The sequence below is a fragment of the Carcharodon carcharias genome, chromosome 6, assembly GCF_017639515.1.
Source record: "Carcharodon carcharias isolate sCarCar2 chromosome 6, sCarCar2.pri, whole genome shotgun sequence".
NCBI lineage: Eukaryota > Metazoa > Chordata > Chondrichthyes > Lamniformes > Lamnidae > Carcharodon > Carcharodon carcharias.
Genome location: NC_054472.1, coordinates 149,064,128 through 149,091,189, shown reverse-complemented (window position 1 = coordinate 149,091,189; position 27,062 = coordinate 149,064,128). Strand labels below are relative to the sequence as shown.

General features: G+C 41.2%; 1 protein-coding gene across 2 annotated transcripts in view; it reads right to left on the bottom strand.

Moving 5' to 3' along the window:
* The window catches only part of LOC121278999 (SREBF chaperone), a 203,855-nt gene that overhangs the window by 58,918 nt on the left and 117,875 nt on the right, over positions 1-27,062 (bottom strand). For both annotated transcript variants that reach the window (XM_041189711.1, XM_041189710.1), the window contains 3 exons: positions 21,357-21,451; positions 7,344-7,442; positions 5,552-5,794 (listed from right to left, as the gene is read on the bottom strand). In XM_041189711.1, coding sequence (XP_041045645.1) covers positions 5,552-5,794; positions 7,344-7,442; positions 21,357-21,451 — 437 coding nt within the window. The remainder of the gene's footprint in view (positions 1-5,551; positions 5,795-7,343; positions 7,443-21,356; positions 21,452-27,062) is intronic.

The following is a 27,062-nucleotide window of genomic DNA, read 5'->3' as shown; positions in this document are numbered from 1 at the left end:
TTATTTTTAAAAAAGCATTTATATAGCGTAACTTATACATATATCACAAAATACCTCATATACAATTAAATACAGTGACTAAGGAAGCAAATGCAGAGCATTTAAACACAAATCTATGAATAGCATAAATCTATAAATTGTTGTTTTTCCCTTATATTGGTATTCTTCCAAAGTGTCCTGATGAGTGCAAGATGAAAAGCTTTGACATGTCTCTTTTTCAGCAATACTCAAGCTCTGTATTACCGAACAATTATTTTACTTAATAGTCAACTTCAGTAGGTTAATTGCTCAATTAGAGTGATATTAAAGTGGGTTTTGAAGTTTAACTTTCACTTCATGGATTTCCTGGACTCTCCAGTAAAAGCAAGGTGAGAAGACAGTGTCAGTTGAGGGGCTGAAGCCACAACGGAAATACGCCACTAAGAACTCGGTATTCACAGCTGCTTTCTTACCTGATTAGCTGAGTTTGTTCACAGTACTTGTACTGAGAGATGACTTTACACACTTTGGATGTAACTTTACACATCAGTGGTTTCATCTGCATTTAGGAGTTCAGAGGTCTGATATATACTTTGGAGCTCTGAACTGTCAGGTGAATTGTTATTTTGGACTTCTGATAATCAGCGAGAGGTACAGTTTATAGGAAAGATCATACTGGGCATACAGGGAGAACAGGCAGAGGATAAGCTTCCTTAACATATTGGAACACCTCAGGAGACTGAGGGTGTTATGTCAGGGTGTGGCAGACATTTGCAGCCTGTTGATATAAGGTCTGCTGTCAACAGGAACTGGTTGGCCACGCTTTAACAGTGACTGTCAAAGATACCACTGTCCTCAACTTTTTTGGCTATGGATCCTTCCAGGGTTCTGGAAGAGAAATTTGCCAGAACTTGTAGTCACAGCACACAAATGCATAAGACAGGTGACAGATTACTTGCTTTCCAGGGCTGGCAATTGAGTGAACACCATCAACATTCAGCTAGTGTGCATTTACAAAAAGCTGTTTCTGCAGGTGTGCACAAGTTTCCCAGCCAGCTGACATGATGCAAGCACAGTTCATTCTCCCTGATCTCTATGCACCTGGAAGCAGAGTTACCAGCTGGCTGCTCAGAGACAAAGGATACTCACTTAAAATATAACTAATGACACTCTCAGAACGAGGGCAGGAGTAATACAATGAATGCCACATTATTACCAGATGTATTATTGAACAAGCTCTTGCCATGTTGAAGATGCATGTACTTCAGGTGCCTGGACAAATCTGGAGGCTCCCTTTAATATGCAGCAGCCAAGTCTCCAGTGTGGTGTACTGCAGTCTACGCAACATTGCACAGCAGCAAAGTTTGGATCTCCATGAGGAAAAAGGTGCATTCTCATAACCTTGTCGGACTCTTCAGATGTGGAAGATGAAGATGAGGAGGAGACAGAAGAGCCAGGTGATCAGGACAACGCACCATCAGTGGCACAATTTGCTGGCCTGAGTTACCCTAAGTATTGCAAGTTTAATTTAGGTTCCACCAGTTCACCCATCTAGCAACCACATGCAAAAGCCACTTTTGCACTCCACATATTTACCCACCACACCAGGTTCCACCGCACCCCGACAACCATCAATGCCACTAACATAAAGCAGTCCTGCAAACAACCAAGTATCCCTTTAACAGCATCTCCATTGCACGTTGTCACTTCTACATCTCTCCTTCACCATCACACAACTGAAAAGGCCACTTGTCAGCCAGCAAACAAGAATGGGCAAACAGAAAAGTGGTGCAAAAGAATAATATTAATGTGCCTCATATATGAAATAGAAACGTAATATTCCATCAATGCGTAACACATAACATGTGCATCCTCATGTGCAATTGCAACACTTTACTCTTCCCTTTCCTAACACTTCTACATGGTGCAATCCCTAGGGTTGACATAAAGAACTCTGGCCTGACTGCAGAGACACCCTTGGTCCATGTCACCTGGATTTCTGGAACTCATGAGAGCCTCACAAAAGACTGTTCCACTTGTACCTATGCAGAGGCAGACTTAGCCACTGGGCCACAAAGCAACATGTGGGGTACTGACTGGGTTGGGCAACAGGTGAGAAGTGAATGCATTTTCAGCTGAATCCACACTTCCATGTCCCCTTTCATCATCATTCTTCTCATGACCCAGGTACACTTCCCTACTAGCAATGAGCTAGTTTGCTACAGATCAATAGAGCAACAGACAGCCAAGGTAGAATATCAATATCCTACTTAAGCTGGCATTCATAATGTTAAAAGCAGTGGTGAAGGCCAACACCCACTCATGCGATTGCTTCGTTTGATGCTCCATGCAAGGTGGCCACTTTTTTCATGGATGAAGACATCATGCCACTCTGACTTAAAATGGACTCCTCCAAACCCTGCATAAGCATGCAGTGTAGCTGGAATATTGCCAGTGTATCGCATATTCTCTTCTGTTGCTCTAGAAGTATCCTGTTGATTGATGGTACAGCTTCTACATCCAGCTGTGGAGAGCATGGAATGCCCTGCACCTTCCAATTTGGACTCGTCACCATCTGCTCTTTGTTTACTTGTGATGTGCGGGTCACCATGTGAAAATTCAACTATCTGCATACTGGTTCCACAAATTTGAGTACTATATCTGAGCTAGCGCATGGTCTGCACGAATCCTGTGATGTTGTATCCTCAAAGGGAGTGACCTCTGAGGAATCATCATCTGTGACCTGGACCACCTCCTGCAGGACATAAAATACATGAATGAGTTCTGTCAAGTTACGAGTGTTTGAACTCATCATTATGCACATGATCATATTTCACTTGTTGTTGACATCAAGTTAGCATGAGTAAGGGTTGAATGCCATGTGACTCATGTTTAATTCTGTCAGCAGGTCACTAGGAAGACCCCATCTCTGACAACCAGAATCTCCACTTATTTCCAGTGCCTACACCTCTGTACTTGTTATCTATGGGATAGCTTGAGGGCTAACTTGGTTCTCTTCAAAGCCCTTATGTTCTGTGCTCTCTCTTGCAAGGAGGGAAAGAAGAAACCTACGAGGTAAAGTAATGGCACATGTTGAACTGATGGACGAAAAACATTTGTTGAGGGAGAGCCATAACATTGTGTAAGGATAAGTGTTATCGATGGATGGACATGGGGATGTGAGGTGGTGTATAGTCAGAGCAGAATGAGTGTAACTGTAAGGTATGTCAATGTGAGGAGTGATATACTGGAGTGGCTTGAGAAGGCAGAGATTGGGTGATATGCGCATTAGGAAGTAGGTGGATGTGTCATTGCTCTCCCATTTCCTACCCTGCTTGGGTTATTGAATCAGTTCTTGCGTTGAATTTACGAGTGTGGTGCCACACTCCTGTGTCATCTCCAGCCAGCCTTCTTGATGTCCCCAGTTGGCTTCTTCATCAAAAAGGAATGATATATCCTTCTGGATCCTCACAGCTCCCAGTAGCCAATCCACAGAGGAATTACTGAAATGAGATGTAGCCAGTGGCCATCTGGAATCCATTCTAGCACTTCTTTCTCTTTGGCTCCCAATTTCAAACTCCTCCAAATTGCTTGCAGTGTTCCTTCAAATACTGGATTTGAAATCATGTCATGTGGATCATCACTGTGCTTGGTTGGGAAACTGTGTATCATATGGTATTGCAGTAGCTGGGTTAAAAATATGCACCGACTTCTGACTTCCAGGTTTCCTGTGAACTACTGGGCACCCCCACTTTCAACATGCTGACTTAAAATCCAGTCTAATAGTTATGAGTAGAAACTGCAGATACTAGGTCTATTTCCACTGGTGCAGAGAAAGCCAAGAGGAGAATTGGGAAACTTTGAAAATTCCAAGAATTTTGATGGCAGGAAAAGCTATAGGGAGTGGCCATACAGAGGGGTCATCAATCTAAAACTCACTGAGCAGGAGGAATTTATCAATGTGGACAATTGCTGAAACGTGAAATTTTTTGCTACAGAAGCAGTTGAGGAAGAATACTGTAACTTTTCAGGGAATGGAAGCATGGAATCTAACAGTACAGGAGGTCGTTCAGCCCAGTATGCCAGTGCCAGGTCTTTGAAAGAATGATCCAATTAGTCTCATTGCCTTGTTCAACTCGAAAGCCCTTCAATTTCCTCCCCTTTAACTATTTGTCCAATTCCCTTTTGGAAGTTATTGAATTTGTTTCCACTACCCTTTCAAGCAGTGCGTTCCAAATCATAACAACTTGCTACATTTAAAAAATTTCACTCATCCCAAATTTTGCTCTTTTGCCAATTATCTTACATCCATGTCCTCTGGTTACCAAACCTTCAGTCAAGAAAAACAATTTCTCCTTCTCCAACAAAACCTATTACAATTTTGAATGCTAATTTTGGAAACAGATACAAAGATACAGGGTTGTGTGAAGTGGGTGAGGCAGCATAATTCTATGATTCATTCTAGCACAAAGCTGAGCACAGATATGACAGACAAAACAGCCTCCTTAGCTGCTGTAAAATGAGATGGTTGTCACCATAGCTTGTTGATATAACACCTAGTGAGAGCCTTATTGCAGGTCTCTGTTTTTACCTAAGTATGGTGACTAACAAGAGACTTAAGTCTACAAGTTTCATCAATCCATTTTAATATTAACTACTTAGCCTAATATAATCTCAATTATTTATGTTCACACAATATCAAAACATTAACAGTAATTAAAGAGCAAGTTACAAGGCTGAAAGATAAAAGTGGTGACAAAACAAAAACAAAATTACCTGGAAAAACTCAGCAGGTCTGGCAGCATCGGCGGAGAAGAAAAGAGTTGACGTTTCGAGTCCTCATGACCCTTCAGCAGAACTGAGTGAATCTTAGGACACCTTTCCTAAGATTCACTCAGTTCTGCTGAAGGGTCACGAGGACTCGAAACGTCAACTCTTCTCCGCCGATGCTGCCAGACCTGCTGAGTTTTTCCAGGTAATTCTGTTTTTGTTTTGGATTTCCAGCATCTGCAGTTTTTTGTTTTTACCTCTTTGTTTAAAAGTGGTGACAAAGCTGATAACAAAACTGCAAAAACAGTAGGTGAACATTTTCAACATTAATTTATCAAAGCAGATAACATTAACTTGCTATCAAAGTTCTGTAAGATAATCAATCTTCTGGACAATTTCGAAGTAGTATGGAGAGGTGTGTACTATCCTTGTCTTCAGCTCTCTTTCTACACTACAAAGGAGCCATTACCTTTCAGTTTTAAGTTCTGAGAAAGGATTTTATACCCTATTGGGAATTGCTGGCATTTCCACTTTTATGTTTGAGAAATATATAATGAGTAAAAGGCATATACAAATCCTTTGCATCAGATGACTTATAGGTTTAATAAAGATGCTCATTAATGTTTGCAGTGTCTTGAAGGGATCCTTGAATAAGCTCGCATGGATTGTAAGCAACAATGTAGCACCTTTATCATTAAAAAATGAAAAATTGGACCCAAAATGTGAGCCAGGCCACTACATACCAAGCCTAATAAATTTGTACAGTTAATCATATATGAATCAAACTCAATTCATTTCTTACCATAATGATTCTCTGTGCGAGTCGTGTCCTAGCCAGAAAATATACTACTCTCAATCTCTTTGGCAACCGTAGGTTTCTAAAAGAAGAAGTCTGCAGGGAGATGGTGTAAGGAGCCGAAGGCCGTATCATGGGCTGACGCTCATATCTCTGTTGCCTTGGAACTGACTTGGAACGAGACAGCCTCAAGTGGTCAGGGATTTCTTGAACGGCCTCTGCAGGAAGGCGTCTATTAAGGTCGGCAAGCTGGTGGGAAACAGAGGAGTCATGAAAACTGCAACAATGATTTAGAAATTAGCATATGTAAAGCTTTTTAAAATGCATCTTATGCTGTCTTCTCTCCACATTAGTCAGCCTCCTGTTGCAACAGGCTTACAAGCATAAGCTTCCCTTTAAGTTATCTTGTAAGTAATACTTTACTGTTTCTGGTGCAAATCCTTGACTGTTACTGGCATTTTATTGACTTATCACTATGCCAGCCAAGCTATCTTGGCAAAAATATACTACTTAATCCTCTACTTGCCCTGTGTTTATCTCCTCTGGCTCGTCTTAACAACAACAGCGGAGATCATGCTACCTACTCAAAGGCATCTCACAATGCATCTCTAACACTTCTATAAGATATCACACAATCTTGACAGGTACAAGAAAGAATTTAAAAAGGTTTAATGGAATGTTGGCCTTTATCTCAACAAGGATAGAATGCAAGTTTTGTTGCAGCTCTGGCTAGACTGCAGCAGGAATACTTTGTTCAGTTCTGGGCATCATAGCTGAGGATCAACATTTTGGCCTTGGAAGAGGTGCAGTGTAGATTCACCAAAATACTACCAAAACAAATAAAATGAGGCAAGTTGCATAGATTGCCTCGAATTGAAGTCTTTAAGATAATAAAATGATTTGACAAGGCAAAAAAAGAGAAACGACTTCCTCTGGTGAGGTAGTCCAGAACAAAAAGGTATAATCTTAAAATTAGAGATCTCCCACAAAAAGCTAGATCAATTAAAATTTTCAAAACTGAGTATGGTAGATTTTTGTTAGACATTTAGGACTACAAAACCAAAGCAGGTAGTTAAGATACAGATCAGAAATTATTTAACTGAATGATGGACAGGCTCGAGTGGCTGAATGGCCGACTCCTGTTTCTGTGTTCCTTGCTCAGGAAGGTGGGGTAGGTAGCTCCACTTGGAAATTGCTTAGTGATGTCAGTTGAGATGAGGAATACAGGAGGAGTCAAAGCCCAAGGTTGTGGTCCGTCAATCCCTACAAGGCGCACGGGTGACCTAACCCACTGTACCATAGGGGGACATGCAGAAAGGAAACTGAGGCTGCTAATTTCATAGTGCTACATGATGCCTTTCAGAAATTATTGCAAACACTTCAAATACAAATAATTCCTCAGAAATGCATTAACTGTTATACAGACAGTTATGGCAACCATTTTGCACACAGGGAGCAGCAATGACTGAATGGCCAGTTCATTTATCTTGAATTATGTTGGTTGAGGGAGCAATTTTGCCCTGGGTAATTCTCTGCTCTTCACTGAATAGTGTCACCGGTACTTAAATGTACAGCTCAACCACTAGAGTGAAAAGACACAACCTCTTTGGCATTGTTTCACTACTTTCAGTCTTACTCTGGAATGTCAACACAGGTTAGGTGGTCAAGTCCTGGAGTGGTCCTAGAAGCCACAATCTTCTACCTCAGAGGCAATCTTGTTATTCAATGAGCTAAGTTGACACTCTATAGCATTAGATTGAAAATAAATTTGAATCAGAATATGGCAAGCTTATCCTACCTCCATGCGGCGGATATCAATGGACAACACCGTTGTGAAGAAAAACATCTGCAGAAAGAAATCGGAAACGAGTCCAACCACAGCAAACAGGCAAAATTCCTGTTAAAAATTGGAGGGGTGGGAAAGCGGGATGTGGGGAAGATAGACAACTTAATAATAAGGAAAAGTTCAACATATAACAGTTTTCATACCATAAAGAATAATAAGACATGAACTAAGTGAATTAGAAGAAGGAACACAAAATCATTAAGTGGCAAAATTAAGGTAGTATACATTCCAATAAGCTACTGCAATTACATTCGAATGGTATGATTCATACCTAAAGCTGTCTTTTGTCTTTGCACATCAATAAGCCTACTTTATTTCTAGCATTTTCTATTTTTATTTCAGAGTTTACCTATGCGCATAGATGGAATTAGTTTAATTGAACTTAACTTGGTTCTTGCAATTTAGAAAAGAAATTTTCTAAAGGTAAAATAGCATCAATCAACTTGAAATCAATTTTATTGGATCAGTACTTTCAAATGGAAAGCAAACCAACATAATGCAAAACATTTATAAGGTAACAATAGTATAAATTTATTTCCCTTCCTATATGGCATAATTTAATATCTTCTCAGCTCTATTCTGAATTTTACGATTCAAAGATCACAGATGTCTCCCTTCAATTTCCAAAACCACTTCATCTGATTTCTTCCTCTCTCACTTCAAAAGTATGCTAAAATCTATTGATTTTGGTTCCCTCTTCCTGAATTTTTCATATGTTCTTCCTTGTGTCACCTCTCTTTTAGAAAGCATTTTGAGACTATGACAAAAAAAGTTATATTGGTGAAATTGTGGTCTGTGTTGAATTTTTAACTTGTATTCTTTATTGTTAGAAACAATACGCAAGACACTAAAAATCCAGTCGCACAAGGGACTTCTCAAAGGAACATCCATGAACTCTAAGAACACAAGGTAAAATTGTTAGTGTAAACATAATAGAGGGTCTAAGTTGCTAACTTAGAGTTAAAAGGCCTCAGATGTCACATTATAGAAGACATAGTATATCATCATCAGTCAAAGATTGGATAGAAATGTCATATTAATGCAGGTAGTGCTGCTATCCTTTTCAGTAGATATACTGTCCTCAGTTATTCCTGTCAGCTGCCTATAACAGCTGACAGGACTTAGTGAGCATTAGCAACAGCAAATGTGGGACAGAAACAGTCCGTGATTAGGGGAGTAGCGAACACCAGAGGACGAGGTTTTCTTTAGAGTGTTTGGGCTCAGCGAGTGCAGGGCGCGGGTGCCAGGGCTTGGGGGGGGGGGGGGGGGGGGGGGGGGGGGGGTTGGAGGAGGAGAACGTGGGCACCGGGTCCTAGGGAACACAGGGTGCTGAGGCCCAGGGAGCAGGAACGCAGAGAGCCACAGCCCGGGGAGAGCGGAAACGCGGAATGCCAAAGCCCGGGGAGCGGGAACGCAGAGTGCCACAGCCCGGGGAGCAGGAACGCAGAGTGCCGGGTCCCAGCGGTGGGAGAGCTGAGTGCTGGGTCCCGGCGGCATGAAAGCAGAGTGCTGGGGTCTGGCAGCAGGAGCGCAGAGTGCTGGGGTCTCTGGGGGAAAGGCAGGCTGCAAGCTCCAGGAGTGAGATGCTGCGGAGGCCCAAGTCAGAGGACGGGGTGGGGTGAGGGTGAGGGAAGAGGCTGACTGATGTGTGTGGGAGTGAATGTGCGCGTGAGTGTGTTTGGGAGTGAGAAAGTGCATGTATGTGTTTGGAAGCGTGTGTGTGCACGCATATATGCGCAACTGTCTGTGCGTGCGCACAAGAGAGTGAGCGAGCGAGTGTGTGCGTGGTGTGTGAGTGCAAGTGAGTGAGTTGGAGCATGGAAGTAAGTGAGTGGGAGTGAGCGAGTGTGTGTGTGGAAGTGAGTGTGATGAGGACTGTGTGCATAGGAGTGAGTGAGTGGGTGAGGTGAGTGAGTATGGGATGAAGACTGTGAGTGAGTGAGAATGTGTGTGGGGGAATGAGTGAGTGTTTGTGGGAATGAGTGTGTGTGTGTGTATGTGGGCTTGAGTGAGTGGAAGTGAGTGAGCGAGTGGGAGTGAGCGGGGTCAGTGTGAGTGTGTGTGTGGGATTGAGGCCACGTGTGTGGGATTGAGGCCACGTGTGTGCGTGTGAGAATGTGTGTGGGATTGAGTGAGGTAAGAGAGTGAGTGAGGTAAGAGAGTGAGTGTATATGTGTGGGATTGAGACTGCGAGTGTTTGCGTGTGGGAGTGAGTGTGTGTGTGTTTGCCTGCCTTACTCCCAATCTCTGGTTTCTCTCTCACACCACACCAATCGATACACACACCCACTCACAGTGGATGAGGGAGAGTAAGTGAGCACCCCAAAACTGTGAGTAAGCCTGCTAAACAAACTCTGACCCTCTCACACTCTGGTTATTTTTAGGAACTACTCATTTTTTTAAACTTAATGATTTATTGCTATGACATTGCTTTATGTCTGCTCAGCAATTGTGTCTTAATACCTCAACTATTTTTGAAATTCAGTTTAAAGTTGTGTCAAACCATATCTTTTCAAAATTTGTTCATCAACCCCTTGAGTGGGAATAAAATGGAAATGGACAAACCTGGTCTACCCTAAAGCTCCTTCAGAATCTTGTATGTTTCAATGAGATCGTCCCTCATCCTTCTAAACTTCAGAGAATATTATAAACGAAGCTGATGTTTATATAAACAAAATAAATTTCGCAAACTTTACATTTAACTTTACCATTAAAATTCATAAATTTTCATTTTTACCATTTAAAGTGGATTCCCTGAGAGAAATTAAGGCAGTGAAGCATTTTTTTCTAATTACATTAGGACAAGTAAGCCGGTGCAATTCAGTATTTTCTCAATACTTTCCTCTCTTAAAAAAAACATTTTTGGGACACATGATGAATTGCATATAACAAGAAAATTATGTTAGAATGAACATGGCTGTTATGCAGAACTATAGAACCTTACAACACAGAAAGAAGCTATTTGGTCCACTAGGTTTGTGCTGGCTCTTTGAAGGAGCTGCTCAATTTAGCTCATAGCCCAACAAATTAGTTCTCTTTAAGTACACGTCCAAGTGCTTTTTGAAGGCTCCTACAGAATCTGCTTCCACCATTCCTTCAGCTAGTGATTTCATCTGTGAGAGAAAAATTATCATTTCCCACTAGTTCTTTTGTCAATTATTTTAAATCTGTCATTTTGGTTACTGACCCATATTGTCATGGAAAAAGTTTCCTCCCACGTGCTCTATCAAAACACTTCATAATTTTGAATACCCCCTTATAGGTATCTCTGCTCTAAGAAACAATACCAGCTTCTCCAATCTCTTCATATAATCAAGTCCCTAAACCCTGGTGTCACCCTGGTAAATCTCTTCTGTACCCTCTCCAGGGCCTTGACATCCTTCCTGAAGTGTGGTGCCCAAAACTGCGCACAATATTCCAGCTGAGGTCTAACCAGTAATTTGCAAAAGTTTAGCTTGACCTTCTTTCTTTTGAAATAAATACCCCTATTTACAAAGCCAAGTATCCAATACGCTTTCTTAACTGCTTCAACAACTTACACTTCCACCTTCATAGATCTCCTGGAATTATAGATTTTATAGCACAGGAGGCCATTCACCCATTGGGTCTGTGCCAGGTGTAAAAAGTGCTATCCAGCTCTTGGTTCATAGCCTTGTAGGTTAAATGAATATGCACCTCAAGTCCCTCTGCTCTTGGACTCCCTATCTGATGCAGTGAGTAAAACACCATTTAGATTGTACTACCTCTCTATATTGTTCCCTCCGAAGTGTATCACTTCACACTTATCTACATTAAATTACACCTGCCATATGTTTGGCAATTTCACAATTCTGTCTTCTTCCTCAAGTCTACCGTTATCCTGCTCACTATTTACAGCAAAGTCAAGTTTTGTATCATCCACGAGCTTCAAAATAATCCTTCCTATACACTAGACCAGTTCATTTATACAGAATAAGAAAAGCAAATGACCAGCTACCGAGCCCGTGGGGGACAGCACTACATATTTTTTTCCAGTCAGAAAAACATCTACTTACCACTGCTCTCTATCTACTATCCCTTAGCTAGCCACATATTCAAGTTATAAAAGTCCTTTTAATCCCATTTGCTTCTATTTTATGAATAAGTCTGTTAGGTGGTATTTTATTAAATGTCTTTTGAAGGTCCATATATACATCTGCTGCAACCCCATGGTTAGTCCAACAAAGAACTCAATTAGGTGATCTAGACATTATTTGCCTTTAATAAATCTGTGCTGGCAGTTCCTTATTGACCTATGTTTCTCCAAGTAGGAATTAATTTAATACTTGATAATGATCTTTAGATGTTTTCCTACCACCAATGTTAGGCTAAAGGATCTGCAGTTACCAGGCTTCCTCTTCCTTTTTTGAACAGGAATAATATTTGCAATCCTCCAGTCTTCTGCTCCCACCACCTCCATACCCAAGGAGGACTGAATAGTTTTGGTCAGAATCTGTGCTTTCTACACCCTTGCCTCACCTAAGCAATCGAGGATCCATCCCAGCTGTACTAGGTAACTTGCTAACTTTGAGTAATGCCAACCTATTTAGCAGCTCTCTTCTTATCTATTTTTACCTCATACAGTATCTCTTCTTCTCACTCCTTAACTGCAACATTAACCTCATCATCATCTTTTGTGCAGTTAGATGCAAAGTACTCATTCAATACTTCATTCAAGCTTTTCACCTCAACAAAAGGATTACTTTTTGTCCTGTTATAAATATGAAGTTTGTTAGATTGTTACATTTTAGGTCCATCTCTAACTTAGGGTAAAATGAAGAGGTCATGTGACCTGTTCTGAATTCTGCCCAACACCAAGCTTGGTTGTTAAAGGGAGGCCCCGGTTGCCTTACTGGGAAGAAGGTGTGAGATATTTACACCTGTAAACAATGGCCAGGCCAGCAGTGCTGATAGTGGATTTACCGTTAGTTTCAAAGTCTCACAAGGTGCTGTTAGGAACGTTAGGTTTTATTAACAATTATACTTTTAACTGTCTATTTAATTCCAAGATGGAATGGAGTTTGGGGGGGGGGAGGTGTTTAGAAAATAGTTAATCAGCATTTCTACCTGGATACAAGGCCCATGTGATTCACAGTGCCATGGAAATGGGCTTTAAGAGGGGAACAATCCATAGAAAGCCACTGTTCAATTGGCTACAAGGTTTTGTTTAGATATCCCTGAACCTCAGAGGCAGGACAGTATGTAAGAATCTGGAAGAGGGAGAGAGAGAGAGAGCACAAAAAGATAGAAGCAGCTGGTCCTGCAACTTAAGCAGAGAAGATGCCAGTCCTGTCAGTCACCATGCAAAATGTGGGTGTGAGCTCATGCTCAGAATAAAGAGGCTGAGTTTGTGAGGATTTAAACAGGAGTGGAAGAATCGCCTAGCTTGGCTACAGGGAAGAATCTCCAATTTATCCCTCAACAAAAGTCAGTTCGGGGATTAGAAGTTATCCGGCTAGAAAAGGAAAATGGAACCTGAGGATAGCTTTGGACTGGTTCCTTGAGAATGAAATGTCCACTTAAGGGGCAGAGTAAAGTATACCCATGCTGAGAGACTTTCTGTCATTTAAAAGTTAAATGGAGGATCTTTTCTTTAGTTTAGAATATAAGTTGCCTACTGAATAATGTTAAACAATGCTACTTATAGTTTTTTTATTGCAGTAAATTTTACAAACTTGAAATCTTGCTGTGTGATCCTTCCAATGAACCATTGGAAATTCAAATATAAAAGTTATTGGCCTCTACAGTGATTGTAACAGTCCCCAGTTGGTCCCAACATTCCTTTAACTATCCTCTTATTTTTCATATGTTCGTAAAAGATTTTTTATGTTAACCACTAATCTTTTCTCAGATTCTCTCCTTCCTCTTTCTTTTTTTCAATTTCCCCCGCAATCTCTCTTTTCTGTCTGCTTTTCGGCTGCATTCTGATTTTGTCATAAACCTCTTTTCTGTTGTATTTTAATCTCTATTTCCTTTGTCATCCAAGATGCTCTAGTTTTGGGTTCCCCGTCTTTTCTCCTTTCAGAAATTGCTCCTGAAATTGCAAGGCATCAGGGATGGGGAGACATACACTTTGCTCCAGGAGGCAGTCCCATACACAGGTTAAGTAGAACTTTAGAGTTGGTAAATGGCTTGGGACAGGAGGGCGTGGCTGAGAGTTAGGAAGGTATGTGGATCCATAGTGATGGAGGAGCCTTATCCCTCAACTTTGACTAACAACAAGGTACTTGTCAGCTGTGTGGATGCAAACAAGGATTACAGGGCAGATAGGCAAACTGATCTTAGCACCATGGTGCACGAAGCCATTTGTTTGTGGGGTGGGAGTGGGGAGTGAAAAAGAAATGTGATGTGACAGGGAACACTACAGTCAGGGGAATAGATTCTGTTCTCTGCAGCCGTGATCAGGATTTCTGAAAGTGTGTTGCCTGTCCACTGCCAGGGTTAAAGGTGTCTCCTCATGGCTAGAGAAGAACTTTAAATGGGAGAGGGAGGTTCCACTTGTCATAGTCCATGTGGGAACCAGCAACATAGATTGAATCAAGAATAATTTTCTGCTAAGAGACTGGTATCAAATTGAAAGAAAAGGCTTATAATGCTGCAAAGATAAGTGGTAGGCCAGAAGATCAGGAAAAACTTTAAGAAATCTCAAACAATGAGTAAAAGAAAAGTGGGAGAAATCATAATATGAGTATAAACTAGCAAGAAATATAAAGACAGTAGGTGCTTCGACAAGTATAAAAAAGGGAAGACATTGATCCCTTAGAGGGTGAGACTGGGGAATTAATAATGGTAACCAAGGAAATGGCAGAGACTTTGAACAAGCATTTTGTATCTTTCTTCACATTAGAAGACACAAAAAGCATCCCAAAAATCGTAGAAAAGCAGGGGCAAAAAGGAGGAACTTAAAACAATCACAATCATCAGGATCTGAACGCACACCTTCTGAATCAGAGGTGAGAGTGCTACCAGTTGAACCACAGCTGACACTGAGCGCTAGGACCATGAGCCATGTAGTGCAAAGCTGCAATGTTGACTCTCGTGATATAGAAGTCAGTGTTATTTAGAAATACTTTTGTCATTTTAGAATATAAATCTTCAAAGTTTCTAGCCGTTTGTGTCAGTTTTTGCACAGCGACTTGAGGAAGTTTCCACAGCTGAAGTTTGCAGGGAAGCATGCTGAGAGATGGGATGTAAATAACACATCTCTGGTGAAGAAGAACATAGGGGGAGAAATATTTCCAGGCCCCACTGATGTATTGGGCAGTCAGTGCATTCCCTTCTATGGTACTGAATAGAGTCAGATAGAAGAGTAAGATTTTAAGTTCCATCCTCAGTTAAAGATTAAGTTAAATTACCTGGGTAAAGCAAAGAATAGACATGGGAGTCCTGCTCAGCTAGTGGGGGAGAAAAATAGGTACAGTTCATAGTCCTGATTGCTGTCCAATGGTTCTTATGAAAAAGTGTGCATGAGCAAACTATGGGTGAGAAGTCCAGGCGAAACTCAAGTTTGATGAGCCTAGACAGCAACCATAAAGTGTGATGACTTAAATGAGGCACTGGAAGACAGCCAGTAACCATGGAATACACACCAGAGTGCTGGTGCTTTCGCTGAAGGGAGGCCAGAGCTAGACAAATGGAAAATATAGTGATGACATAGGATACATGGCACAGAAACAGGTCACTCGGCCCAACCAGTCCACGTCAGTATTTATGCTCCAATCAAGGCTCTTCCCATCATTTCTCATCAAAATCTACCATGGTAACCATCTATTCCTTTCTCCCTCAAATGCTTGTCCAGCTTCCCCTTAAATGCATCTTTACTATTCACTTCAGTCACTCCCTGTGGTAGTGAGTTCCATATTCCTACCACTCTTTGGGTAAAGGAGTTTCTTCTGGATTCCCTGTTGGATTTCTTATTGACTATCTAGTATTGATAGCCTTTAGTTATGTTCTTCCCCACCAGGAACTATTCTCTCTTTTTCCATTCTATCAACATCTTTCATATTTTTAAAAACTTCTGTTAGGCCACTCCTCAGCCTTCTTTTTCCAAGAGAAAAGAGACCCGACCTGTCAATCCTTCCTTGATATGTACACTACAGCAATTCTGGAATTATCTTTGTAAATCGTCTCTGCACCCGCTTCTGTGCCTCTATATCCTTTTTATAATATGGCCACTAGAACTGCATATAGTACTCTAAATGTGGGCTAGACAAGGTTCGATACAAATTTAGCATTACTTCCCTAATTTTCAATTCTATCCCTCTAGAAATAAAGCCTAGTATTTGGTTTGCTTTTTTTTATAGCCTTGCTTAGCAGTGGTGCAACTTTTAGTGATTGCTGTAATTGTACTCCAAGATCCCTTTGATCCTCCATCCTCACCTAGACTTGTACTTTCTAAGTAATGAGTGACCAACCTATTCCGAAGAAAAAGTATGATTTCTCACTTATCTTCATTTGCCAATTATTTGCCCATTCTTCAAGTTTGTATTGACCACCTCCCCCAGCCCCCTCCCCGCCCCCTTCCGATTTAGTGTCATCTGCAAATGCAGAAATTGTATTTTTGATTCCAAAGTCCAAGTTGTTAATGCAAATTGGGAACAAGTGATTCCGGCACTGATCCTCCTGGAACTCCACTTCCCACCTTCTGCCAATCTGAATAACTACCCTTTACTCCACACTCTGCTTTCTGTCTTGAAGCCAATGAGAAATCCATTCTGGCACTTGTCCCCTGACTCCATATTTGTTAGCCTTAATTATGAATCTATTATGGGGCACATTATTGAAGGCCTTTTGAAAATCCAAATAAATTATATCTACTGCATTACCATTGTCTACTCTCTCTGTTACCTCATCAAAAAATGCAACAAGGTTGGTCAAGCAAGATTTTCCCTTTTGAAATCCATGCTGATTATTCATTATCATATTTCTCATTTCTAGATGTTCTTCTATTCTCTGCTTTAGTAAGAAGTTTTACTAAATCGAACATGTAAATTTTAAAAATAGGCTGTTGGAGAAATAGTACTCTTAGCTCAAAAACAGAACTTTTGCCTCTAACCTAGAAGGTTACAGGTTCAAGTCCCACTCCAGAGACTTCAAGCCATAGTTTAGGCCTACACATAATTGCAGTCCCAAGGAAGAGCTACACTGTAGAAGAGGCCATCTTTTTGTTAAGCCAATATCCCATCTGCCTCTCAAATAAAGATAAAAGATCCCTAAGCACTATCTGAAGAAGAACAGGAGAATTAGCCTACCTATTGCTCAACCAACATTGTTAAAAGATTATCTGGTCATTTATCTCTTTGCTGTTTATGGGACCTCGCTGTATGTGAATTGGCTACTGAGTTTCCCTATTTAAAAACACATTAATGTTCAAAAGTATTTCATTGGCTGAGGAATATTTTAGCACATCCTGAGTTTGTAATAGGCGTTATATATAAATGAAATTTATTTATTTAGTTTGTAGCTGCTTGTTTCTTTGGAGTCACAATTTAGAAATATATATGTACATATTTTCTGCTTTTAGACCCCTTTGCTTGGCAAGTTTTACAAAGGCAGAACATAATTAATTTGGAAATAATTGAACTCTTCCAATCTTCAACTATAAGCAGAGGCCAAGGAAACTGAAGATGCTTACAAAGACAAAACAAGAGAGAACTGATCAAAGCTTTCAAGATTTTCGACAAGTCAAACTCTAATAAATTGTTTGATATATCAACAAACCTTGGAAGTTAATACATTTTCAATTTAGTAGCTTCACACAAATGCTGGTAAACACAAGATGACTGATCAGCTGGGAGACTAACAATGCTGGCAAATTCCAGAAGCAACTTTCAAAATAAGTGAGTGATTGGATATTTAAAATAGATTTTCTAAATTAATTAAATAAATATTTTGAAATTTGGGACTGGCCAATTGGATCACAATGGGCTTTTAGTCCTGTACATTTCTATTAATATGCATTAGCTTTAGAAATTATAATCTATAAATATAATATTCCACAGAAAAATATAATTTTGCATTGCTACTATTTAATCACAGACTCACTCATTTAGTTATCTAGCTAATTTATATTTGCTTTTTCAAAACAATGAATTTGTTTTTTATGTCAAAGATTAGAATGAGATAGATAGACAAACACAAACATAAATATTGCCAAAGGGGCAGTTCTCATACACTGGCAACTATTCCATATCTTAAGCACATTTAATGGTGCTGATCTTCTGCTGGGATACAGCAACATGTTTTCAGCATCACCCACGGTCACCCATTAACTTGTGCAGTTGCCTTCTTCCACGGATAACTTTGGTGAGTGATGGCAGGTTATTTGACCAGAGTAGGCACACATGTTGCTGCTGCCATCAGACCTAGTCTCTACTGGATGTCTATCCAAAAACATTGCAGGTGAGGGCACTAGACAGAAATTAGCACAGAAAGCTGACTCATTCATTGCCCTACTTAAGTCAGGGAGGTTGAGGGCAATTTCAATGCCACAATTGCTATTTTCATCAGAGATCAGCTAACTCAGGGAATTAACCTATTACAAATATTCTACTAAATCTATTCAAATATTTCTAATGTTGTAACCTCATCATTTCTATCTATAATGCACACATATCCTACAGTTCAAACGCACAGACTGTCATTAGCAGTGATGTATCTCTGGCAACCGCAGTATAACACAGAACAGATTTTTCAAAAATGTGTTTTTTTTCAAAATTACAAGACCCGATGTGATGTATCAAATAACACACAAACAAGTAAGGTCTGAACACTGATCTGTACTGAGCTAGTCTATTAAAGTTGGGTGGTAGAATTGGTCCTGGATGGAGAGGAAATTACCAACAGTTATGCACTGAACCACTGGTTCAGTGGTCCATCTGGGAAACATATAGGGAAGAATTTTCCTGTCGGCAAGTGGAGGAGGGGCCCACTCACCTACATGTCATATGGGGTGGCTGTCCCGATGTCTCCGTGCATCATTTAGATTTTCAGTTTGGCGGGAGCATAGCTAACTCGACTGTGAGCCTGCTTAACTGCCAAAGGCCTATTAAGGCCATTTAAAACCTAATTAATTCAATTCAATGAGTTGCCTGTCCAACCTTAAGGTTGGCGGGCAGGCAAAGAGCCCAGGCAGCCTTCGCGCTTTTCATGAAACCTTGTCTATGGGCGGGATGAGGTTTCATGAAATGTTTTAAAATCTAATAAAAATTCATACTTTTTTTCTTTGACATGTCCCAGCTCATCTGATAGTGTCACATGAGGGGACATGTTTTAAAAGTGTTAAAAACCTTTATTTAAAACTTTAGCACTGAAACAAATCTCCATGCTTCAGGGAGATCTCTCCATTCTTTCGTGCACATGTGCGAAAGAGCGCAGGGAATCTCTCAGGTAATCCCCTGCTGCCCGCACAGGTAGCGCTCAGCGTTTCCAGGTGAGCGCCACGCTGGGCAGGCCTTAATTGGCCCGACAGAGAGACATTTCTGGCCATAGAGTACTGCAAGCAGCGACACATCTGTAAATGGATGGCTGTTACATGACAATATATATGATCAACTATGTGAAGTATACATCTGACACAAAAGCCAAATGGTTAGTCTTCATTTCTGTGCTCCAACCTTAATCAGACGATCTACAAATTCAATGAAAGAATGGTCCTGATATTCTTCGTGTGGAAGCTTCAGTATGACACTTACTGAGTCACTAATGAGTCCAGAAACATAGAAAATATGAGGAGTAGATCATTCGGTCCTTTGAGCCTGCTCTACCATTCATTACGGTCATGGTTAATAATCTATGTCAACGCCATGTTCCCACTCTCTCTCCATACCCCTTGAAGCCTTTAGTGTTTAGAATTCTATCTATTTCCTTCTTAAGTATATTCAGTGACTTGGCCTCTACAGCCTCTGTGGTACTCCGAAAAAAACCCATCTATTATCTACCCTGTTTGCTGTCTGCTAACCAATTCTCAATCCATGCCAATATATTACCCCCAATCCAATGTGCTTTAATTTTGCACACTAATCTCTTATGTGGGACTTTATCAAAAGCTTTCTGAAAATCGAAATACACCACATCCTCTGTCCTCCCTTATCTATTCTGCTAGTTACATCCTCATAAAATTCCAGTAGGTTTGTCGAACATGATTTCCTTGTCATAATCCATGTTGACTTTGTCTAAAACAAAAACAGAATTACCTGGAAAAACTCAGCAGGTCTGGCAGCATCGGCAGAGAAGAAAAGAGCTGACGTTTCGAGTCCTCATGACCCTTCGACAGAACTTGAGTTCGAGTCCAAGAAAGAGTTGAAATATAAGCTGGTTTAAGGTGTGTGTGTGGGGGGGCGGCGAGATAGAGAGAGAGAGAGAGAGGTGGAGGGGGGGGTGTGGTTGTAGGGACAAACAAGCAGTGATAGAAGCAGATCATCAAAAGATGTCAATGACAATAGTACAATAGAACACATAGGTGTTAAAGTTAAAGTTGGTGATATTATCTAAACGAATGTGCTAATTAAGAATGGATGGTAGGGCACTCAAGGTATAGCTCTAGTGGGGGTTTTTTTAAATTTTTTTTTTAAATAATGGAAATAGGTGGGAGAAGGAATATCTTTATAATTTATTGGAAAAAAAAGGAAGGGGGAAACAGAAAGGGGGTGGGGATGGGGGAGGGAGCTCACGACCTAAAGTTGTTGAATTCAATATTCAGTCCGGAAGGCTGTAAAGTGCCTAGTCGGAAGATGAGGTGTTGTTCCTCCAGTTTGCGTTGGGCTTCACTGGAACAATGCAGCAAGCCAAGGACAGACATGTGGGCAAGAGAGCAGGGTGGGGTGTTAAAATGGCAAGCGACAGGGAGGTTTGGGTCATTCTTGCGGACAGACCGCAGGTGTTCTGCAAAGCGGTCGCCCAGTTTACGTTTGGTCTCTCCAATATAGAGGAGACCACATTGGGAGCAACGAATGCAGTAGACTAAGTTGGGGGAAATGCAAGTGAAATGCTGCTTCACTTGAAAGGAGTGTTTGGGTCCTTGGACGGTGAGGAGAGAGGAAGTGAAGGGGCAGGTGTTGCATCTTTTGCGTGGGCATGGGGTGGTGCCATAGGAGGGGGTTGAGGAGTAGGGGGTGATGGAGGAGTGGACCAGGGTGTCCCGGAGGGAGCGATCCCTACGGAATGCCGATAAGGGGGGTGAAGGGAAGATTTGTTTGGTGGTGGCATCATGCTGGAGTTGGCGGAAATGGCGGAGGATGATCCTTTGAATGCGGAGGCTGGTGGGGTGATAAGTGAGGACAAGGGGGACCCTATCATGTTTCTGGGAGGGAGGAGAAGGCGTGAGGGCGGATGCACGGGAGATGGGCCGGACACGGTTGAGGGCCCTGTCAACGACCGTGGGTGGAAAACCTCGGTTAAGGAAGAAGGAGGACATGTCAGAGGAACTGTTTTTGAAGGTAGCATCATCGGAACAGATGCGACGGAGGCGAAGGAACTGAGAGAATGGGATGGAGTCCTTACAGGAAGCGGGGTGTGAGGAGCTGTAGTCGAGATAGCTGTGGGAGTCGGTGGGTTTGTAATGGATATTGGTGGACAGTCTATCACCAGAGATTGAGACAGAGAGGTCAAGGAAGGGAAGGGAAATGTCAGAGATGGACCACGTGAAAATGATGGAGGGGTGGAGATTGGAAGCAAAATTAATAAATTTTTCCAAGTCCCGACGAGAGCATGAAGCGGCACCGCAGTAATCATCGATGTACCGGAGAAAGAGTTGTGGAAGGGGGCCGGAGTAGGACTGCAACAAGGAATGTTCCACATACCCCATAAAGAGACAGGCATAGCTGGGGCCCATGCGGGTACCCATAGCCACACCTTTTATTTGGAGGAAGTGAGAGGAGTTGAAGGAGAAATTGTTCAGTGTGAGAACATGTTTAGCTACACTGAGGAGAGACAAGACATGAGAAATACCTGAATAGCTGGAACCAGGGTAAAGTAACCAATCAGTATGATAACGAGTTCTGTAGCCATGTTCTTCATAATGGACCAACTTTCATTGCTTAAACCTAGACAAGAGTAAATTACAGGCTTATTACCAAAATGTTACAGAAATATGAAATACTTTGGGTGGATTTCTATTAATTAACTTTTATATTCATAATCTTGCTACTTAATGTCTCACTACTGCCTCAATGAACGAGAAAGCCAGAGATCATGAGCTTACAAGCTGTGAAAATGTGTTTAATTTATCTGGTAATACGTTAGCTGGGACCAGAAAAAAAATGAACTTGAAAGCCATGGAAATGTCACGAAAAAAAAAAAGTCCACAAATGCCCTTCAAGCAAGGGAATCCATCATCACCAACTCATCTCACCTGCATGTGACTCTAACCCTACATTATGTGGTTGGTACCCAATATCCTTTGATGCTATTTAATAAACCACTCAGTATTAAAAACATAATTTATGAAGAAAACAACCCATCACCAAGGCAATTAGAGATGCACAAAAATGCAGTCTTGCCAGTATTACCTACCTCCCAAGATCAATTAACCAAAAAGAAAACAGTACTCCAACATTTATTAAAATTACAAGACATAAACCACCGCTAAGTGGGGGGGGGGCGGTGGGTGGAGGGATTCAGTCAATTCAATTGAATCCTTCCAGAATACTACTCCAAATGTCTTATTATAGCACATATGTTTATTATATGAGTTGGTTATTATAATTACCCAAAATCACACAAGACCATCCAATGTGAAAACATGATCAGCAGAATTGAATCATTAATATATTTATTTATGAAGGATAATTTGTTTAGTTACCTAAGTAAATCGAACAATGGAATTTTCAATTAATCTGATGGATCAATTGATTGCTATTTCAATATTTCTGACAGGTATTTATTGCTAGTATGAGAGATGCCTTGGAGTAGGTACAATACAGTAATGAAACAGAATGACTAACTTTAAAAAAATTATTTCATGGCATCTGTGCGTTGCTGGCTAAACCAGCATTTTCCGTCTATCCCTAGTTGCCCTTGAGAAGGTGATGGTGACTGTCTTCTTGAACTGCTGCAGTCCATTTGGTCTGGTATGCCTAGGAAGGGCATTCAAGGTTTTTGACCCAGCAACAATGATGGAACGGTGATATACTTCCAAGTCAGGATGGTGTGTGGCTTGGCGAGGAACTTGCATGTGGTGGCAATTCCATGCATCTGCTGCCCTTGCCATTGTAGGTGGTAGAGGTTGAGGGTTTGGAAGGTGCTGCAGTGCATTTTGTATATGGTACACACTTCTGCCACTCTGCATCAGTAGTGGAGGGGGTGAATATTTAAGGTGGTGGATGGAGTGCCATTTCAGTGGCCTGCTTTGTCCTAGATTGTGTCATGTTTCTTGAGTGTTATTAGAGCAGCACTAATCCAGGCATGTAGACAGTATTCCATCATACTCTTTGGGGACAGGCTTTGGGGGGTCAGGAGATGAGTTACTGAATTCCCAACCTCTGACAAGTTCTTGAAGTTGTAGTATTTATATGGCTGGTCCAATTAAGTGTCTGATCAATGGTAACTCACCTGGATGTTGATGTTGGGGGATTCAGCGAGAGTAATGCTGTTGAATATCAAGGGAAAATCATTATTCTCCATTGTTGGAGTTGGTCATTGCCAGGCACTTGTGTGGCGCAAATGTTACTTGCCACTTATCAGTCCAAACCCGACTGTTGTCCAGGTCCTACTATAAACGGAAATGGACTGCTTCCCTATCTGAGCAGTCATGAATGGTAATGAAGAATCATCGGGAAACACCCCCACTTCTGATCTTATGATGGAGGGAAGGTCATTGATGAAGCTGTTGAAGATGGTTGGGCCAAGGACACAACCCCGAGAAACCCCTGCAGCTATAGGATTAAGAAATTAAATTGGCAAGGGTAGCCTTGAGGGAGAGTTCATAGAGTGTATAAAAGATTGTTTCTTGGAGCAATATTTTGTGGAACCAACCAGGGAGCAGGCTATTCTGGATTTGGTTTTGCGTAATGAGATGGGATTAATTAATGATCTCGTAGTAGAGGATCCTCTAGGAAAGAGTGATCATATCATGATAGAATTTCAAGTTCAGTTTGAGAGCGAGAAACTTGAGTCCCATACTAGTGTTCTGGAGTTAAACAAAGGTAACTACATAGGTATGAGGGCAGATTTGGCCCTAGTGGACTGGGCAGGAAGACTACAAGGTAGGACAGTTGATGAATAGTGGCAGATATTTAAGGAGATATTCAATTTCTCCCAAGTAAAATATATCCCAATGAGGAAGAAAGATGGTAAGAGGGGGGAAAAGCATCCATGGCTAAGCAAGGAAATTAAAGATAACTTAAAAGCAAAAACTAAGGCATACTAAATTGCAAAGGTCAGTGGCAGGCTGGAAGATTGGGAAACTTTTAAAGATCAACAAAGGGTTGCTAAAATAATAATAAAAAGAGCAAGTTAATAGTGGGAAACGCAGAAATGGTAGTGACACTTATAGTGACACATCAATATTTTGCCTGTTTTCACAGTGGAGGACACTAGCACCACCCCAATAGTCACAGGTAATGCAGAGGATATAGAGAAGGAAGAACTTAGAACAATTACCATCATTAGAGAAAAAGTACTGAGCAAATTATTGGGATTAAAGGATGACAAGTCCCCAGGACCTGATGGCATACATCCCAGGGCCTTAAAGGAAGTGGCAGCGGAGATAGTGTATGCATTGGCTATAATATTCCAAACTTCCCTGAATTCTGGAAAGGTTCCAGTGGATTGGAAAAATACCAATATAACCATCCTTATTCAAAAAGGGGGGAGGCAGAAAGTAGGAAACTATAGACCAGTTATTTTAATGTCTGTTGTTGGGAAATTGTTGGAATCCTTTATTAAGGAGGTAGTGATGAGGCATTTGGAAAGTCAAAATGCAATCCTTCAGAGTCAGCATGGTTTTATGAAGAGTAAATCGTGTTTGACTAATTTGCTAGAGTTTTTTGAAGATGTGACAAGCAAAGTAGATAATGGGGATCCTGTAGAAGTAGTATATCTGGACTTCAAAAAGGTGCCGCACAAAAGATTAATACACAAGATATGATCACACGGATTTAGGGGTAATATATTAGCTTGGATAGAAGATTGGCTAACCAACAGAAAGCAGAGAGTCGGGATAAATAGATCTTTTACTGGATGGCAAGCTGTAACTACTGGAGTGCCACAGGGTTCGGTCCTTGGGCCTCAACTATTTACAATCTATATTAATGACTTGGATTCAGGGATAGAAGGTACTATAGCTAAATTTGCAAATGGCACCAAAATAGGTGGGAAAGTAAGTTGCAATGAAGAAATAAGAAATTTACAAATGGATATGGACAGGTTAGGTGAATGGGCCAAAATTTGGCAGATGGAGTTTAACGTGGATAAGTGTGAGGTTATCCATTTTGGTCAGAAGAATAAAACCGCGACTTATTATTTAAATGGAGAGAAACTTCAGAATGCTTCAGTGCAGAGGGATCTGGGTGTCGTTGTGCATGAATCGCTGAAAGCTAGTATGCAGGTACAGCAGGTAATAAGGAAGGCAAATGGAATTTTGACATTTATAGCTAAAGGAGTAGGTTATAAAAATAGGGAAGTGTTGTTGCAACTGTACAAGGCATTGGTGAGACCGCACCTGGAGTACTGTGCACAGTTTTGGTCCCCTTACTTGAGGAAGGATGTAGTTGCACTGGAGGCAGTTCAGAGGAGGTTCACTAGATTGATTCCAGAGATGCAGGGCTTGTCTTATGAGGAGAGATTGAGCAATTTAAGGCCTATACTCGCCAGAGTTTAGAAGGATGAGAGATCTAATTGAGGTATATAAGATGCTAAAGGGGATAGACAAAGTAGACATAGAGTGGATGTTTCCCCAAAATGAGAGGCTAAGGGGCAGTAGATTTAAATCAGAGATGAGGAGGAATTACTTTTCTCAAAGGGTCATGAATCTGTGGAATTCACTACCTCAGAGTGCAGTGGATGCCGGGACACTGAATAAATTTAAGGAGGAGATAGGCAGATTTTTAATTAGTAATGGGTTGAAAGGTTATGGCGAGAGGGCGGGAAATTAGAGTTGAGGCCGAAATGAGATCAGCCAGGATCGTAATGAATGGTGGGGCAGGCTCGAAGGGCTGAATTGCCTACTCCTGCTCCTAGTTCTTATGATTGGCCTTCAACAAACACAACCATTGTCCTTTGTGCTAGGTATGACTTTTAAGAGCGGTGAGTTTTCCTCCTGATTCCCATTGATTTTGCTTTTGCTAGGGTTCCTTGATGCTCCACTCAGTTAAATGTTGCATTGATGTCAAGGGCAGTCACTCTCACCTCATCTCTTGAGCTCAGCTCTTTATTGAGGTTAGGAATGGAGTGGCCCTGGTGGACCCCAAACTGAGCATCAGTGAGCAAGTTATGGCTGTTTATGTGAACACCCTCCATCACTTTGCTGATAATTGAGAGTAGACTGATGGGGCGATAATTCTCTGGGCTTGATTTGTCCTGCTCTTTGTGGACAGGACATACCTGGGCAATTTTCCATATTGTTGGGTTGATGCCAGTGCTGCAGCTGTACGAGGACAGGTTGGCCAGGGGTGCAGCTAGTTCTGCAGTACAAGTCTTCATACTACTGCTGGGAGGCTGTCAGGGCTCACAGACTTTGCTATATCCAGTGCCTTCAGCCGTTTTTGTTGATGTCATGTAGACTGAACCTAATTGGCTGAAGACTGGCATCTGTGATGCTGGGGACCCCTGGAGGAGGCTGAGATGGATCATCTGATTGGCACATCTGACTGAAGGTGGTTGCAAAAGCTTCAACCTTGTCCTTTCAAAGGCTTGCTAGATTTCCAATTTTTGAGAATGGGGATATCTATGCTGCTTCCTCCTTCAGTTGGTTGTTTTAATTGTCCACGGCCATTCAAGACTGGATGTGGCAGGACTGCAGAGCTTTGATCTGATCCTTTGGTTGTAGGATTGCTTAGCTCTGTATAATTAACCTGAAGAAGCCTGTAGATTTATATACACCCCAGTTTGTTAATTGAACAACTCACCAAATTGGGTAGGACATAAACATCTGAATTTTTAAATTACAGTATTTCAAGGTCATCTCCTTTCGTACCTTCTACAACTAAACGCCAGTGAAACAACTCCATTGACTAAAGTGACGAGCTAAAGGTTATAATTGATGAGCCAATGTCAAAACTGAAAGAACAGATGCGGACAGCCACTTTAGCTCCCAGCAGGGGACTAATAAATAGACGGTAACAAAGTAAGTTATTCTTAATAATGTAAAAATTTGCAATTAATACATTATGCCATTTCAGGTCACAATCTGGTTCAGTATATTCCAGAAACACATGCTTTTCTAGTTACAAAAAAAAAAATGCATTTTATTTTCAGGATAGATACAAAAGTCCCTGCAGACATCAAAAGTCTGTAATGCTTCCCTTGCCCCCATCACATATGCAAAACCACAAAGACATCATACTAAAATTTCACAAGCCTCAAGCAATGTCAGGACTAGAATTGTGCCTCTGCCACTCCAGCAAAGCATATTGCTCACATGGGACAAACCTACTGATGAAGTTTCAATGAGATCACCTCTCATTCTTCTAAACTCCAGAGAAAATAAGCCCAATT